The sequence below is a fragment of the Scomber japonicus genome, chromosome 10 (genome assembly GCF_027409825.1).
Source record: "Scomber japonicus isolate fScoJap1 chromosome 10, fScoJap1.pri, whole genome shotgun sequence".
NCBI lineage: Eukaryota > Metazoa > Chordata > Actinopteri > Scombriformes > Scombridae > Scomber > Scomber japonicus.
This window is the reverse complement of record NC_070587.1, coordinates 8,930,479-8,947,256: the sequence shown is the minus strand read 5'-3', so window position 1 is coordinate 8,947,256 and position 16,778 is coordinate 8,930,479. Positions and strand designations below refer to the sequence as shown.

Below are 16,778 nucleotides of genomic sequence, written 5' to 3'. Positions count from 1 at the left end.
AAAGGACTTGAACAAAATGTTTGCACACAAAGAGCAAAGAAAACCAAAGATCATGTTCATGATAAAAAAAAATCTCAAATGTACTTTAGTCAGAAAGATTAAAGGAGAAAGAAGACTTTGTTTGACGCAGGTGGGAAAGAGAAGTAGAGAATTTTGTAATATTTTTCCTCAAGAAAGATTTCAAAATGACATGAATGTGGAAGTTGAAGAAGATGGGTGTAACTCAAGGGTCACTCTGAATTTTGAGACAGGATGATGAAAAGATATTGTTGAAGTGCAATAACCGCATTTAGTTTAATATTAGAGTACAAATTACACACATACATTTACAAAATCAAGGAACTACAGCCTAGTTACTATAGCGCAAGGTTCATTCTTGACCTTCAGATCAGCAGTTAAGAAAACAGGGTCAATTTAGTAGCTGTTCTGGAGCTTCTGAACATATCACATGATCGTCATCAGAAGATTGGGTTTGCCCAGTTGTTACAGAAATGTAAATATTCGAATTTCCATTTTTTGAGTTGTCACTATTTGTATCACTATTTAAATTCCAAACAGGTAATTACATGTACGTTTATTAATGCTGTGACAATTAGCAAAATATTAAACGTTCATTCATCAATTGTACAAACAAAGATGCAAACACACATTTGACCCGTGCATTCATTATTTTATAGAATACAGCTTCAACATAGAATAGAGCACCATTCATTTACTATTTGTGCTTTGCTGCTAATTTGACAAATAACCTACATAACATCCACCCATGCATGAAAACACACAGATGCACTATATTAAATACATGCTTACCCAACTACATTCCCCTCAACATGCCCGCACACTGTCTGATTCAGTCACGTAATAGTCATAACATACGAAATGTTTCTTATGCAGTGAGCCACTCCCTACATATAGAAACAAGAAGGTGATCTAAGAATGCAACTGTTTTAATGTTGCTCAACATCAGCATGTCCCTGCAAATGCAACTTATAATTCTGCACATGCTGATCTCTCACACACATTAAAATACACGCCCACATGCAGGTTTTTTGATCTCAAGTATGATTGGACTGCTACTCCCCAGACAAACCACTAAAAGCACTAAAAGCAAAAGTCAAAGTTGAAAACATGCCTGTAACTGCATTTAATTAGTTTCCCTTTTATGCAGTTGTGATTAGTATGATTTTATGCATTTGTTTTAGTACTATCAGTTTGTATTTCCCCTGCACTGTCATTTTATCATGCATGCCACATTTCCTGTGTGCCACGCAGACTAAAACGTAGTTTAACACTGGTGTTCATCTTATTTTAGTACTCTAGTTAGACAAGGCCATGATGTCCCTCTGTTGCTTGATTAAGACTATCAGTATCTCACTCTCTGCTATCAGTTCAGCATAATTTGTTTCAAGTAATTCATACTTTCAATACTTTCTCCTCTGTGGAATTTCATTCTGAGCCGTGTGGTGGAGAATTATAACTTAATGGCCATAAATATTTAAAGTTAGGCCCTTCGTTTCAGGAGAGGGAAACTCTTTGAACTACTGTTTGATTTCAAAATTCAGCTCATATTGAGGCTGTTTGTTCCTAATGAACATGCTGTTTCATTACTTTTGAGGAATTTGTTATTTTATCTGTGCAGATAGTGGTATCGTGTATTGTAAAACAGTGTGACAAAGCTCAATGTGCCTGTTTTTGTACTTGTTGGAAATGTCTGTCTTTGACTTTACTGTGATTACAGATTATTTAAAACAATGTATTAATTTACTGATGGACACACTCAATTTTTTACAGATGCTGCACAGTTGGGGTAGTGTTGAAACAGGAGCACATTTAGAAAAAAAATGGATTAAACTGGATAATTAAAATGGATTTCCTTTCATTAATAAGTCTATTTGGACATTAGCCCTTAACTGTTAGACTCTGTATGCAAATAATAACGTTTGCATTACAGTTACTGTAAAAGAGATCTAGTCCTCTGGTTAGTTGTTAAATCAATGTGAAACTTTGATTGGGGGTTCCCACCTTTGACAGAGTGCCTCCACAGTAGACTTGGAGCTACAATTGAATTCAAACCAATTACTCTGTGCAGTTCTGCTTGGTTGAATACCTTTTACATATTGTAAATTTCACTCCCAAAGGGATTAATGTCGGGTGTTTTAGCTAGTTATTATGAGCTAAGCCCACTTTAATGCTGAAACCAGCAGGAAAAAAACATTCACAATAGGATTCAGTATTTTTCTCTTCAGGTGTCTTAGCTACTTAGCTGAGAAATACCTCAGAAGTGCAAATCGTGGAGCCCGTGCAGTGTTGTAACACCTAGCTTTCACAGCAGTACTGTGAGCCTGCAGCTGCTAATGCAGAAGGCTGAAAACAGGGAGGGAGAGCAGATGTAGAAAGGCTCATTGTGTATAATTACCAGTGTCACTATAAACAAGAGCTTTGTATGGAGCCAGGAACAGGCCATGTCCACCATTCAAACTGAGGGAATGATTGTACATAAAATCCATTTGCTCATTGTTTTAATATGTCGCGTCTGTTTGTCCTCCTGTCTCTCCACAGACAAACCAGAAGAAGATAACCCCATACCTTCTCTACTGTGTTTTCACGGCAGTCATCGGCTCACTACAGTTTGGCTACAATACCGGAGTCATCAACGCACCAGAGCAGGTGTGTGCATGTGTGTTTAAGGATATGTGTGTTTGTGTTTGCCACGTGCTAGCCACACAGCTGGATTCTTATAATGAATATTTAGTGTTTTCATATTTTAAGACAGCAGGGACAACCCTTAAAGCGGTGGGACTAATTTCATGATTAGTAATTCATAATGACATTAGTATTGCAGAACTCTTTAAAAGCACATATAAATATACATATAGATTTAAAAGACACTTTTCAATTTCCATTTTTGTGAATCATTCGAACACTTTTATGTTGTTTTTCTGTATCTTTAGTTTTGAAAGTAGGGCAGCTTGTATTTGTGAGCTAAATTGTGAGCACAACATTGCATTATGGCAATGCTAAAAGCTGTACTGCCCCCATGTGGACATGTCAAAAACTCTCAAATCATATCAAACACATGCTCTGTCACGTCTGTTACACCTTAATTTAAGTATGTGGACATTAAACTACGGAAGGCAAATGCTTTTAAAATAAGAGAAAAAACACTTTTTTCTGTTGGCTTGACAGAAACTGAGGAGCTTCTTCAGCAATGTGTCTATGGAGCGTTATGGGGAGTCTTTCAGTAAAGAAACCATTACCTTAGTGTGGAGTGTTTCTGTGGCCATATTCAGTGTGGGAGGCATGATAGGATCCTTCTCTGTCGGAGCCATGGTCACCAAGTTTGGCAGGTGAGAACATCACGTATACATCAGATATAATAAAAGATAGCAGACAGTAAAATCAATCAAGTCTTTTTCAGTGTTATTAGTAGGCTTTACTTCAATGTTGCACATACATTGTGAGCACTCTTCACACGTTTTTGTAGTTGTTAGATTTTCTCAGTTTTTTTCTCTTACCTTGTTTGTATTTCGTGTGTCATTACCAGGCGCAAGTCCATGCTTCTAGCAAACATCGTGGCTGTACTGGGCGGCACTTTGATGGGACTGTCGACTGTGAGTCGATCTTTTGAGATGGTCATCATTGGCAGGTTTATCATCGGCGTGTTCTGTGGTCTGTGCACAGGACTGACACCCATGTATGTGGGCGAGATCTCTCCCACGGCTGTCCGAGGAGCCTTTGGCACACTGCACCAGCTGGGTGTAGTTATTGGCATTCTGGTAGCACAGGTATGAGGATGTGATATGGTGATTATATTATTGGTGATGTTCATACTAGGTTACACACACTGAAGTAGAATTTAGTGTAGCAGAAATTAATTGAGTGTGTTTAAATTGACTCAAATGATTCATCTCCTGTTGCCTGTGTATTTTAGATCTTTGGTCTGGAGTTTCTGTTGGGCTCAGACACTCTGTGGCCTCTACTGTTGGCCTTGACTGCCCTGCCCGCTGTAGCGCAGAGCATCTTGCTGCTCTTCTGCCCTGAGAGTCCTCGCTACCTGCTCATCGTCCTCAATCAAGAGGAGGAGGCACAAAAAGGTCAGTCTTGAGACAGTTTACACACTACCAATAAGATGGCGACTATCAGACTGAATATACTGTCTAATATCTCATATATTCTTAATGATCGGTGGATTGAAGTATGTCATATAGATGAGGTGACCTTGTGTTTTATTAAAATGTTATCAGTCAAACTTTGCATTATATTTGCATACTTACTTCCTCTCTATTCATATCCTTTCTTCTCCTTGTAGCACTGGTTCGTCTGCGTGGCAGTGAAGATGTTAGCGAAGATATTCAGGAGATGAAGGAGGAAGCAATGAAGATGGCCCTGGAAAAGAAAGTGACTATACTTGAGCTTTTCCGCTCCCCAAACTATCGTCAACCAATCATTATTGCTATCATCCTCCAGCTCTCTCAGCAGCTGTCTGGCATCAACGCTGTGAGTAGAAGTCATCCTATTAATTGAGCACTGTGATCGTGATATAATGATCAAATGTCAGTCTAAATGAACTGTAAGGGCAATCTTTAAATACCTTATCTTAAACATGAATCTTTAAAGGAGCATTCACTGAAATGATACAAATGTTTTTGACAAGCAAATGACAAAGGATGCTTTGTGGCTCCAGGCAATGTTAGATTGAGTGGAATAATTCAGGCCTCTGAGAGTCAATAGATACAGAGAAGCACAGTGGTATTTGTTAAAAAGGTCATATAACAGGGTTGACTAAATGTTTTAGCGGTTACTGGATCTGGCCTGACAATCACAGTGGAGCTGCTGCAGCCTGTGGCTAGAGGCAGCGACATTGATTCAACTGTGACAGACACATTAACACTGATGACCTATATCACTCACTAGCAGAGCAGCTAGTAGAGTAACTATTCAAAAGGTTAAATCTTGACTAATCAATATTTGTATTTTAGAAGGGACATATTGTGCACATTCCCTGATCTATATCTATATTCTGGCTTTACAGTTCAGAAAAGTCTTAATGTATTTTGTACTGGCCCTTTACGCACCCCCTCAGTGCCGCCTCTGTCTGAAACAGGACGTTTTGGCTTCTGTCTCTTTAAGAGAGAAAGATAAGATAAGATAGATAAGCCAACTCCATTCTGATCGGCCAGCTCCCGGAAGCTGAGTCATGGCCGACATGTTCAAGCCAAAATCTGATCTGAAATATGAAAGTTATGAAAATGAACAGCCCAGGGAGAAACCACGACTAGTAGACGTATCATTTCAATTGAAGCAGAGAAGGCTGAAGCCCTCGCTTTTCAGTTGCAGGGAGCATTTTACATTTATGTTTACCCCAGTTATGGAGCTTTGATTTTGTTTAGACATTTGATATCATAACAGTATAACAATAACATAAAATCTCAAAAAGCATGATATGTCTGATATAGCATCTTTCAGCTTATTGTTTTGATTTATGGTCCACAATTTTACTGTTTTGGTTCTCTCTTCTGTCATCAACCTTGTCTCCTCATATTTTGCAAAAACTTTTCATAAACACGCTACTTACTCAGCACCAAATAGCAGACAGGCAAAGCAGGGAAGCATAGTGGAGCATTTAGCAGCTAAAGAGTTTGTTAGTTCCTTCAGGAGTTGTTGGAGACCAAACCAGAAGTAAAAGAGACTAAATGTTGTATTAGATACACCAGGTGGCCAGAAATGTACAGACAGATGCTAACGTAGCTCCATGTCTGCTGGATGTGTTCATACTCAGTTTAATGCACTGCCCTTAAGGCCTAAGTGGATAAAGACTGCATTACACATCATAACAATAACTCTTTCTTTTCTTTCAGGTGTTTTACTACTCCACGGGCATTTTTGAGAAGGCTGGTGTAAAAGAGCCCATCTATGCCACCATTGGAGCTGGAGTTGTCAACACTGTGTTTACTGTTGTCTCTGTAAGTGTCTGATTAGATTTTGTTTACACTCTTACAGTTTGGTATTTATTAGAGTATTGATTAATCAACTTTTCTCTTTGGACCCTAGCTCTTCCTGGTTGAAAGGGCAGGGAGAAGAACCTTACACCTGATTGGACTCGCTGGAATGGCTGTCTGTGCCCTCCTCATGACTATCTCCCTCTCTTTGGTGGTGAGTGACCCTTGCAAGAATCGTCAAATTGGGTTAACTTTTTGCTTACAAAAATAAAATATTAATGCACTTTACTTCTATCATTGTGTTATTTTGTCTTTTCTTTTCTGACCGTTTCACTGTTTCTATCTCTGAACAGGAGTCTAACCAGGCATTAAGTTACCTGGCCATAGTGGCCGTATTTGGCTTTGTTGCTAGTTTTGAAATGGGTCCAGGTCCCATCCCCTGGTTCATCGTGGCGGAGCTCTTCTCCCAGGGTCCTCGACCTGCTGCCATGGCCATCTCTGGTTTTTCTAACTGGACTGCCAACTTCCTGGTTGGGATAACCTTTCCTAAACTACAGGTACGGATTCATTTGCTGCACGTTGATCTATAAGCAGTTCGACTTTGTTACAGTTTGTTACAAACATTTCTCTCTCTCTTCATCTCTCAGGAGGTTTGTGGTGCTTATGTCTTCATCATCTTCATGATCTTCCTCATCCTATTCTTTATCTTCACCTTCCTGCGGGTGCCTGAGACCAAAGGAAGGACCTTTGATGACATCGCCCAGGGATTTGCTGCCAGTGCAGGGAAAACCCCAGTGCCTGAGGCAGTGGTTGTGGGCCTTCCAGATAGCAAAGACCCTGCACCTATGTCCCCGACAGAAAAGGTTCCCATGGTGGATCTTCCTGCAGATAAACCATAAACATGAAAAAGAAGGAAAACTTAGGGTACAACAAAGAAAACAGTTTTCACGCACATAGATATTGTAAGGAGTTGTATTTTATAACTCACAAATGACAAAAGAGCAGCTTAGTGCCACGGAATGTGTTTAGAAAAGCCAACCCAGTGTATTAATGCAGATATAAGATAGTGATTAATGTGCCTTGTTTAAAAATTAAATTGTGTTTTTTTATAGATTCCCTAGTTACAAATGCTAAAATAATCGAGAGAGGTCCCCGTAAGCCTGCTGTAAACACAGGGCAAACTTAACTGAATTACCAGTACTTCCCAGTGCCAGCTCCACACATATTCCCATGTAAGAGGATCAACATATGTTCAGTGTTAAGACCCCACGCCCTCAGCTACCCCCAGTGTTAAAAGGTTGTAGGATTTGGGGTTTTATGTATTGAGGTCAAGCTTGGAAAGCTGGTTTTGGAGCCCAGTAGTTTGACCCAAAAAGACTGACTTGCTGTCCTGTCTGCCTGCTTGATGTGCCTCACTGCCAGAGGAAAGGAGTCATGTTGCCCTGAGTAAACATGGAGGGGGTATCTCTCCCTTTCAGGTGCACAAAAAGCACTATAGACTTAAAATAAGTGTAATTAAGCATTCTGAGGATGTTTGTATTTATGTGTTTGAACTCAGCCACGCTTATGCTGATAAAAAAGTAACACAAGGACAGCTATGTTAACTTGTACTGCCACTAAGAACAATATTATTTGTATGACAATGAGATGTAGTCTAACACTGCCAAGCCGTAACAAAGTCTCTTTACAGGCTTTCTGCTCATAAAACCACAACCTAACCTCGTGTTTTTATTATTTCACTGTAGCGTACAGAAAGAATGAGAATTGTTTACAGTATGCATTACAACAGTTAGCTATGAAATGCAATGAAGCAGTTTGATGCTCCATAACTCAGGTGGATAATTGTGTTACAGGGCTTCTAAGTGCTATAGTTTAGAAATGCACTTATCCATCACTGTACTTGAAATTCTTGGACATCTGTACATAACTACTAGCAGCAGCTATTGCATCAAAGGTCATCAAATCAAAAAGTTCTTGTCAGGGCTTAACAGTATTTCATCATTTTGAGGGATGTATCACAACACACTCGAGTCTACTGATGATTAAATAACAGCAACAACATATCTCAGTCAAAGTAGGATATTCCACATATGGTGAGGCGAGGTTGAGTAAAAACACTAATGAATTGTATTTATTTCACTTGTTAATGCACAGAAAATGTCTTTTTGTCTGTAATTGTCTTTAATAGTCTGAAATCATGTATATGTCTTGTCAAATCGTCATTTAGTGCATCATGATAAGCTGTTATTCATGCTTACAAATGAGTGTTTCAATGTTTGCACAGTTGCATCACTGGTAAGAAAGCCTTTCTCAACTTTTTAGCTTTAGTTTCATTTCCACTTTGGTAGTCAGACTACTTTTTTAATGATTGTGTATATTATGTGTGGCTCTCTCCTAGAATGTGTATGCTTTTGGTTGTTGTTCATAATCCAATTGAATCTGTTACATCCACTCTGATTTCTGTTGCACTCTGGAAAACAATGTTACTATGGTGAATACCACGATGTTACGCTGCAATTTTTGGGAAAACAGAAGTGAGAAGTGACAAAGGCTGCGTGTGTGTGTGTGAGAGAGAGTCAGATAAGAGTTCACCTTTACTGTTTTTCTATTATAATGTCCTGCGTAATAATATGAGTGACAATGAGAAACTAAAAAGGAAATAAAGTTGTCCATATTTTAAGGGAATGTGTGAATTATGAGCATAAAACAGAGCTTTCTGTTGTTTTTTTCTTGCTATAATGCTATAAGTCAAAGCAAATTTGTTTCCATGAATATTTAATGTAACCGCAGTCTCTGTGCTAGTGAAAGTGTGTCTGGTATTTTGTCTGGTACCCACTTCTGCACCAGCAATTGTATTTCCTTCTCTGCACTTTGACAAAACTTCAGTTAGCTGCGCAGTTGCACACTGTAGAGCTAACCAACTCTCTGAAACACTGAAATAAAGAGATGAATTGAAAAACAAGACTTCACTTTTTCTGTGGCTTCTGTTGCTGTTGTTGCTGTATGGTTCAGACTTGATGTTTTTTAAGGATGGCATGCATGAGGAGGAGTTATGAGGTCAGATTTCCTCTTGGGTCACACAGCTTCAAACGCCAAACCAGACCACATGTACTATGTGGAGATGCGAGAGAATATTTACGCCAAAAGGGGAATTCCTCGGAAATTTACTTTTAACACTGCTGTGATAAAGGGAACATTAAAATTATAGGTCTTCACTGTTATTTTATGAATGTAGTTGTTCTCACATTTGAGAGAAATCAAATCCTGAGTGAGTTGCATTTCCAGAGGTTGTTGATTTTATTTTATTTATTAGACGAGGCCAGCAAGGCATGTTTATTTGTGTAGCACATTTCAACAATGAGAAAATTCAATGTGCTTTACATAAAACGTAAAAGGGATCAATACAGGATATAAAAGCAACACATGGCAATAAATAAGACATTAAAATACAATTAAAAAGTGTGAATTTTCAAATAAAATTAAGCTAGAATAGAATAAAAAAAAACCATTAGGGTTGCAATATGTTTTCATTATTTCTCAGTTTACAGATTATTTCAAAGATTGAATAATTGATCACTTGGACTATAGAAGGTCAGAAAATACCGAAAAATGCCAATCACAAGTTCCCAAACCCCCATGGTGACATTTCTTTTTGTCCAACCAACAATCCAAAACCCTGAGATATTCAGTTTACTATGATAGTAGATTGATAGATAGATGTGTGTATGTGTGTGTGTGTGTGTGTGTGTGTGTGTGTGAGTGTGTGTGTGCATATATATATATGTATATATATATATATATATATATATATATATATATATAAGCTGAGCATTAGTTTAAGAAAATCTTTAAAAAAAAATTGGCCTACTCATTCTCTAACTATTTAACTATCAATTAATCATCTGATGAAGATGTTTTTTTTGTTTTGTTTTTCCAAACTAGTATGAGGAGTAAGTTCATGCAGAACAAGCTAAAAATGGATTAAGAAGTTTTACATCCCATCTTAATGACTAGAGCATGATGATCCATGCCCCCCCCCCCCCCCCACTTTACCTTCTGTACCTCAGCCCCTCGGAGCACAGAGCCTTGGGTAAAGGGCCCCCGGCTGGCTGGGAATGGGGCCATCTAACTGTGTCAAGCCAATAGGCAACATCTCCCTGCATGAGTCTACTCAAGTCTTACTCATTGCAGTGAACTGGGGCATGAAAGCCCATCAACAAGCAGCAGTACTGCAGTCTGACCAGAGAGTGGCGTGCAAGGGCTGAAGGGGGGGAGGGAATTTCACTCCAGTGTGTGTGTGTCTAGATGCTGTCTGGATGAGCAATACTGTGAGGCGATGAGTGTGTGAGAGATTTTGGGGGGGTGGGGGGGGGGGGTGGGGTGAGGGGGGAGGCATGAAGAAGCCACATAAAGGATGGAGGGCATCCAAAAATGTGACTAAATAATAGTCATTTTCCATAAAAGGTAGAACTGAGAGAGAGATCTGAAAAAAAAGGGAAAAAAGTTGGGCACCGTCACATGCCACAGCTTGAAAAATGCAAGTTAGCAGTGTGTCCAGACATGTGAGGGATGCCACAGTTTGAGGCACAGTCTTCCAGGCGGCCTTGTGCAAATCTGTGTACTAGAGGAGAGCTGGAATGGACGTCGTCAGGCATGTCTAGACAGTAGTTTTAGAGACGAGACAAACTTGTTTAATAATTTTTCCTCCGCCAATTCTTTCTCTTGTCGACTTCATTGTTTCTCTCAAATAAAAGAGAAAAAAACTGTCTCCCACTCTCCTCCTTTCACTCTTCCTGATCCTGTTCTCTCCCCCGTCTCTGTGACAACACTGTTTTGTTTACTTCCTCCGTTGGCAGTGTACTCCTATGTGCTGCTGTCTATTTTGCTCTGTAAATATTTTTCTCCTTCCCTCATCCATTCATCCATCTACACCCCCCGTCCTCCGTCTCAGTCTCCTTCTCTCTCTCTCTCTCTCTCTCTCAGATAAAGGGAGCAAACAGACTCCACCCCCTCTCTCACCCCCCTCTCTTGCTCTCTCGCTCTCTGTCACACAAACTCACTCTATCTCCCTCTTTCTCTCTCTTTCATGCCCTATCCCTCCCTCTCTCTCTGTCAGTGTCATTCTGTAGTGGAGATGTGGAGTGTCTTTCTATCTCTCTGTCTGTTTTTCCAGCCTAATTCAGCTGAGGAAGGTAAGAAGTAACTTTTACTTGATGTTATTCATATTTAATCCTTGATTTCATGTGTGTGCATTAATGGAGAGATTACACAGCACTCTTGTCGTGTGCTTATAATGAACCCACAAGTGGAGGATGGACACTTGGTATGCTTCTGTAATAAGTCTCTAAGTAGGTGGCTCTCTGGGAATTCAGAGCACTCTGACAACGTGTCAAACATTGGCACATAAGGCCAAAATACTACAAGAAAGTCTAATTCAACCTGGATTATTTGGGCGCCACCTTCTGTTTGGGACCTTCTGAATAATTACCACCTTTCACCTTGCTCAAACAGCACTGTGTATGTTTTGCATGCTCTGATTTGTGTTTTTGTCCATGTTTATATGCCAGCACATGCTTGTTTGTGTGACTGTGGCTGCACATCAGATAGGACTTCGTTGGCATGGAAGTGCCAGGTGCGTGCCGGAGACTATCAAGCTTCTGCAAACAAAAGAATATGGAAATAAGGCAGGGCACAAATGCATAATAAGTTGCATAACCCTTTTCTCTTTGCCTGTGTACTCGGCGACCCCCCAGGCCAACCTCATCCCCCCCCGTGCCACTCATGATCACCATTGCCCTCTCCCTCTTCCAGAATCAGTGTCCCTTTCTCCACAGTCTCAACGGATGTGTCTCCTCTGTTCTGCTATGCTCTAAACTCTCCATGCTTTGTCTATATAAATGGAAATATTATATGTCTTTAAAAGTGCAAGAGTGAGTGAGAGAGGCAGTCAGACAGACAGAGAGAGAGAGAGAGAGACTGTCTGGAAAGGCCAGTAGTTAAGCAAGTCTCCATCTATGATTTGTTCTGTCACATCAGAGTGGGCTGACTTAAGAAATTGCACTTTGATGACTTAAACTGCCTTTGTACTGTATCTGAGTGTGTGTTTGTGTGTGCGTTTGTGTGTGTGCGCATTTGAGCATATGCGTGAGAATGTATATCCCTATAGGTGCATGCATGTCTCTGCCTACAGTATACATATAGCTCCTGCTGTCTCCAACACTTGTGAGGGTTTCAGCAGTCAGCACGCAATTACTTTCAAAGGAGCTGGCTGCATGTCGGAAAGAGCTGCACCTGTTTGCGCTCATCTCCCATTGGTTTTAGTTTGCTGCGATGTGTGTGTCAGCATGCGTCAGTAATGATCTATAACAGAGGTAACTTATAGCTTATATGTCAGCCTCACGCCACAGATTCGAGCTGCGTTTGTAACAGATGGCCTGGACTAAGATGAGACAGAATGATAGAGAGGAAGAGAGGCCGTACAGTGTTGCTGGCCTACTGACTCTGTTTGTGTAATTGAAATAGAGCTCTACATAATACAGTATTAACCCAATAGCATGGACGTTCATATAAATCCACATAAACTGAAACATCAAGTTATGTCACGAAGGGAGGATTAAGATTTGGTGTCTGTCTCAGCTTCGATTGCAGTAAATGAGGTGTCTGTCTGGACTGACTGGCTGTGGTTGCCTGTTAACTGATATGGTTACTGTCTGACTTTCTATTGTTTATTGTCTATGTGCTGCTTTGGAAGTATAGCCCCTATTCTTGTCTGTTTTCGCACACAAACCATAAAGATTTTAGACATATTTTGCAGAAATGAGTACGAAATCTGGCTGGTTGCCTTTTTGCATGCAGACAAACTACAGAGTGTGTGAGTGACAGGGCATTGAATCATCACTCTCACATGCTGCTTGTGTAAGTGCTGGTGCGTACGCCCACATACATTGTTGATGTGAGGTGTTGATGTGAAGCCACATGGCTGGCCTCTAAGTTGTTGGATCTATGTTGACGATTGCGTGTTCACATTGGATTTACACACCACACTGAAGGGAAGGGGAGGCCTGCGCAGGAGGCACACCTGATGCCCCTGTAGCACTTCCCGTCATGGGTGAGTGGAGCTGCAGTGATGCTCACTGAGCTATATCCAGAAATTAACCTTTTACTATTAGTGAAACTGAAAATCATAACCCGGAAAAGTAATCTCCACTGGTTTTGATGGAGCAACAACAGGCAACGAAATTATTCTCAGCAACAAAACTGATTAAAATGTTTTTTTTGTGTGTGTAAAAATCCACATTGACATCTACATTGACAGGAAAACAAAATCAGCCTTTAAAAACTTCGAGCCATGTTGACATTCTCACTCTCAGGTCATCTAGGTCATCAGTTGTTTCTGGCTTTAATTGGGTATTAATGAGGCAGATTACCCTCCTTATCCTGGGTGTAATAAGCCACTTTTTCAGGGCATGATAAATTAGAGTAAGTGTGATAAGAAAATAAATGGCAGGCTTGTCACAGTGGGAGTGCAGAAGGACGGACGCCACTAACAGCCCTGCAAAGCTTCCTGTTGCCGTCCCTGCGGCCTGCATGTGCAGCAGGGACGGCAGAGAGACAAATCGCATGCTGGTGGTAAGGTGAGGATGCAGCATCACCATCATCAACCCTGTGTTTTTGCATCTCAATTTGAAAAGCAAAATAACATTTCTATTTGCTAGCCTGAGCTGAGAGAGCGCTGTAATGACATTAGGCCACTTTTCCTCAAATGAATCACACATCTGCTATTTGTGATATCGGGAGGTTGGAGCCCTAAGGGGGCTGCAAGCCAAGATTCTCTGCTTTGAGTCAGTCAGTGTCGAAGCAGATAGCGTCACAGATAATATTCCTGTGCGTGTGGACAGGCAGGCAGTAAGAGCTGAAATGTAACTGAAAGATGAATGCGTGGTATGGACACTGGAATGTAGTTTGCAGTTTTGAGTTTCACATTAAAGCCGCACTTGGCAGATTGTGTGCAGGCATCAGCCAATCGGGGCTAAGTTTGATTGCTGAAGGCGTCACTATTCAGTAATACAAACACAATGAGATTAGATCTTCTCAAATTTACCTTCCTTCTTCTTAGATTCTGTTAAGGGTGGAAATTATGTTTGTAGCAGCTTGATTTCTCTGTTTAGGGACAACTTTTTTATTTTGTGCATAGATGTTGATTCTTCATGTCCACTATATGCACATTAGGCCTGCTTCCTTCCAGTGAATGTCTGAGTAGGAGAAGGGACAAATGCCTCTGCTGTAGCACCATTGATGAGTATTTTCCCAGAACATTTTCCACAGCGTTTATTGAGCTTTAATAAATCCTTTTATGATCTAGATTCTTGCCAAATCCAAGCCTTGCTAGGTCCACAACCAAATGTGTCTAATCTGGTTTTTAGTTTTGAAATCAAGTATTCTCTGATCAAAGGAGGAGTGTGAGGTGGTTGAATACCAGGACTGGTTAAAATAATAGTTTGACATTTTGGGAAATATGCTTAGTCTTTGTTGCTGAGAGTTTGATCAAAAACTGATACTACTCTCATGTCTGTGAGTATAGTATATGAAGCTACAGCCAGGTGACGGTGAGCATAGTTCAGAACAAAGATGGGAAAAGGGGAGAAACAGTTTACCTGATTGTCCAAAGGTAAATAAAAATCAACCTACCAACACCTCAGTTTGACCACTGGTTTCATAAAACTACTGTACGTTAGCTGTGAGCTAGCTAGTAACCAAAGCACTGTCTGTGTCTGTGTGAAAGTGTTCAGTTCAGCCTCTGACTGAACACAGAAACTCTGGTTCTTTTTATTTCCAGTTTCTCTCTTTTCCTTTGTGGTTCCTGTTTATGAAACATTTTTCTAATTTTTTTGCTCACTTACACCGCCTCAGGCAAATTCACATCTTGCGTCTTTCCATCAAGCTGCCTCTAAAATGTTTTTCACGGCCTGTCTGAGCACACAGTTCAAATACAATTAGGTTCATTAACATATTTACTCTCACCAAAGTGTAAAGATGACACTTTGGTTTTTATATGGATTAAACAAGCTAAATATTACTTTAGTGAGCTTTAAAGGTGCTTGTAAATTGTTTTTGTTAATTGTGGACATAGGGAGGCAAATAATATTTCCTGCCTATGTCCAAATTTAATAATACGACATATAATAAATAGTCCTGTCTTTATGCTAAGCTAAACCAACAGCTGCAGGATTTAATAATATTAATCTAATATCTCATCAACAAAGAGAACTACCCTATTTCCAAAAATGTCAAACTATTCCTTAAATTAGGTAACCTTACCAGTCTCACTTTTGTGAATGTCTTGAAGACAGAGAGTCAGTTGTCTTGAAAAGAGCCATGCCCTATTACCTGTTCTTGTTGCTGCCTGTTCAGCGATTCATCGAGGGCGTCGCTCTGTCATCTAACCTGGTTTAAGCACTGTTTGCTGCAGCTCCGCTTTCATTCAGCTTAACCGCCAGAGAATATTTGATAACTCCCTTTGACATGTGCATGCTTATTTCTGGAATCGCGTTAATCCCCCTCCTTCCTCACTGCTCCTGCTGCCTCTCTGTCTTGGCGTATCACTCTCTCCCTGTGGTTGTTTGTAATGATGGTTTGGTGTAGGCCTTGTCCTTGACTGCTTTCTGTGGGTGGGAGCATCTGGAGCATATAAAGGATGGTTGGAGATGGGTGGATGAGTGGACAAAAGATAAAACATGACCTGACCACTGCTGAGAATGCTTACAGGCACTGTGGGAATTTTTTGTGAAAATGTGTGTTCGTGCGTGTGTGCATGTGTGTATTTGTGCAACTTGCTGTTACCTGTGAGCTCTTTGACTCCGGATATTCTTTGAAGGTGTGTTTGCTTTGTTACACCTGGATGGTGTTAAGGCACATTACACACTTGCACAACCATTTCCCATCTAGCCTATGTTAATATTAACACCAAAATTCTTTGCTGAGTGTCCAAGGGAATGGGGAGAGGGGTAAAGTAGTGTGGTGAAGTAGCATACATATGCCGTCAAAGAGGCGTGACATGAAGTACAACACTACACTTTGCGCCGGAGAGTGTCGGTGCATGCATGGCCACACAGAGAGGAAAAGTGTTGGGCAAAGAGGAATGGATGGAGAGAGTAGAGAGGGTCACTCAGCTGAAGTGAACACTCCAGTGGCAAAGGGGACAGTCATGAACTAATGCAGGTCACCTCTGCAAAACAGAAAAGAGCATTTACACCCACACCACAGACAGAAAGAGAGGATGAAAGAATGAAAGAAGCACATTCATATGCATAAACACAATCCTATCATCCTCTTCTCTTCCCTGTTTTATAATCCTGCATTTTTTTTATTCTATTGTCTCCCCTTTTCTCTTTTCTCTCTCTCTGAGTATCACAGCTCTTCCCAAACAAACAGCAGACCTGGCATCAATAATGGAGCAGTGTGGGGCTCCTTATTTAACGTACAGGGATGCCTACCCTGCTGTCACTTTTTAAATGAATAATACACACAGGATGGGGAGGGTGAGAGGGACAAGATTGAGGTAGAAAAGGGGGGAATGTATCAAGTAGAGTGAGTAAAAGAACAGAGTGGACCAGGAAGACGTGAAAGACTGGCGAGCAGCGTGCATTAATGCAGCACTCAGGTCCAGATTGCAGACTCAGCACTTCTCAAAACTGTCAGGGACAAACTTTGAGTGTCTCTGCTGTCAGATGGACCAATGACAGAGATGCTGTAGCGCTCTGTGTACATGGAGGGGTTGTGTGAGAGTTAAATAAAGGGGCTTTTACTGCCAAGTGGACCTGCCAGTAAATGTCCCTCTCT

At 40.6% G+C, this 16,778-nt stretch overlaps 2 protein-coding genes across 3 annotated transcripts in view; both read left to right on the top strand.

Annotated features, from left to right (window-relative positions):
* Positions 1-2,553: 2,553 nt before the first annotated feature.
* On the top strand, positions 2,554-6,917 carry slc2a3b (solute carrier family 2 member 3b). 2 transcript variants are annotated; one of them, XM_053326515.1, is made up of 9 exons: positions 2,554-2,667; positions 3,187-3,347; positions 3,545-3,785; positions 3,932-4,094; positions 4,310-4,497; positions 5,859-5,963; positions 6,052-6,161; positions 6,196-6,496; positions 6,587-6,917. In XM_053326515.1, exons 2-9 carry the CDS (start codon positions 3,217-3,219, stop codon positions 6,836-6,838), a joined length of 1,491 nt encoding a protein of 496 aa, XP_053182490.1. In that variant the 5' UTR covers positions 2,554-2,667; positions 3,187-3,216; the 3' UTR covers positions 6,839-6,917. The 2 variants fall into 2 exon arrangements, with proteins under 2 accessions (XP_053182490.1, XP_053182489.1); XM_053326514.1 differs by having other exon boundaries at positions 2,563-2,667; positions 6,052-6,153; positions 6,293-6,496.
* Positions 6,918-11,073: 4,156 nt separating this feature from the next.
* The window catches only part of ephb6 (eph receptor B6), a 38,781-nt gene continuing 33,076 nt past the window's right edge, over positions 11,074-16,778 (top strand). The window contains exon 1 of the mRNA XM_053326411.1: positions 11,074-11,131. Within this exon, the coding sequence (XP_053182386.1) occupies positions 11,074-11,131 (58 nt within the window). The remainder of the gene's footprint in view (positions 11,132-16,778) is intronic.

Excerpts from the sequence above, each read along its gene's own strand:
- slc2a3b (XM_053326515.1), top strand. The coding sequence starts at position 3,217 with ATGGAGCGTTATGGGGAGTCTTTCAGTAAAGAAACCATTACCTTAGTG. Across the intron at positions 4,498-5,858 it reads AGCTGTCTGGCATCAACGCT|GTGTTTTACTACTCCACGGG; the intron begins GTGAGTAGAAGT and ends CTTTTCTTTCAG. Across the intron at positions 5,964-6,051 it reads CTGTGTTTACTGTTGTCTCT|CTCTTCCTGGTTGAAAGGGC; the intron begins GTAAGTGTCTGA and ends TTTGGACCCTAG.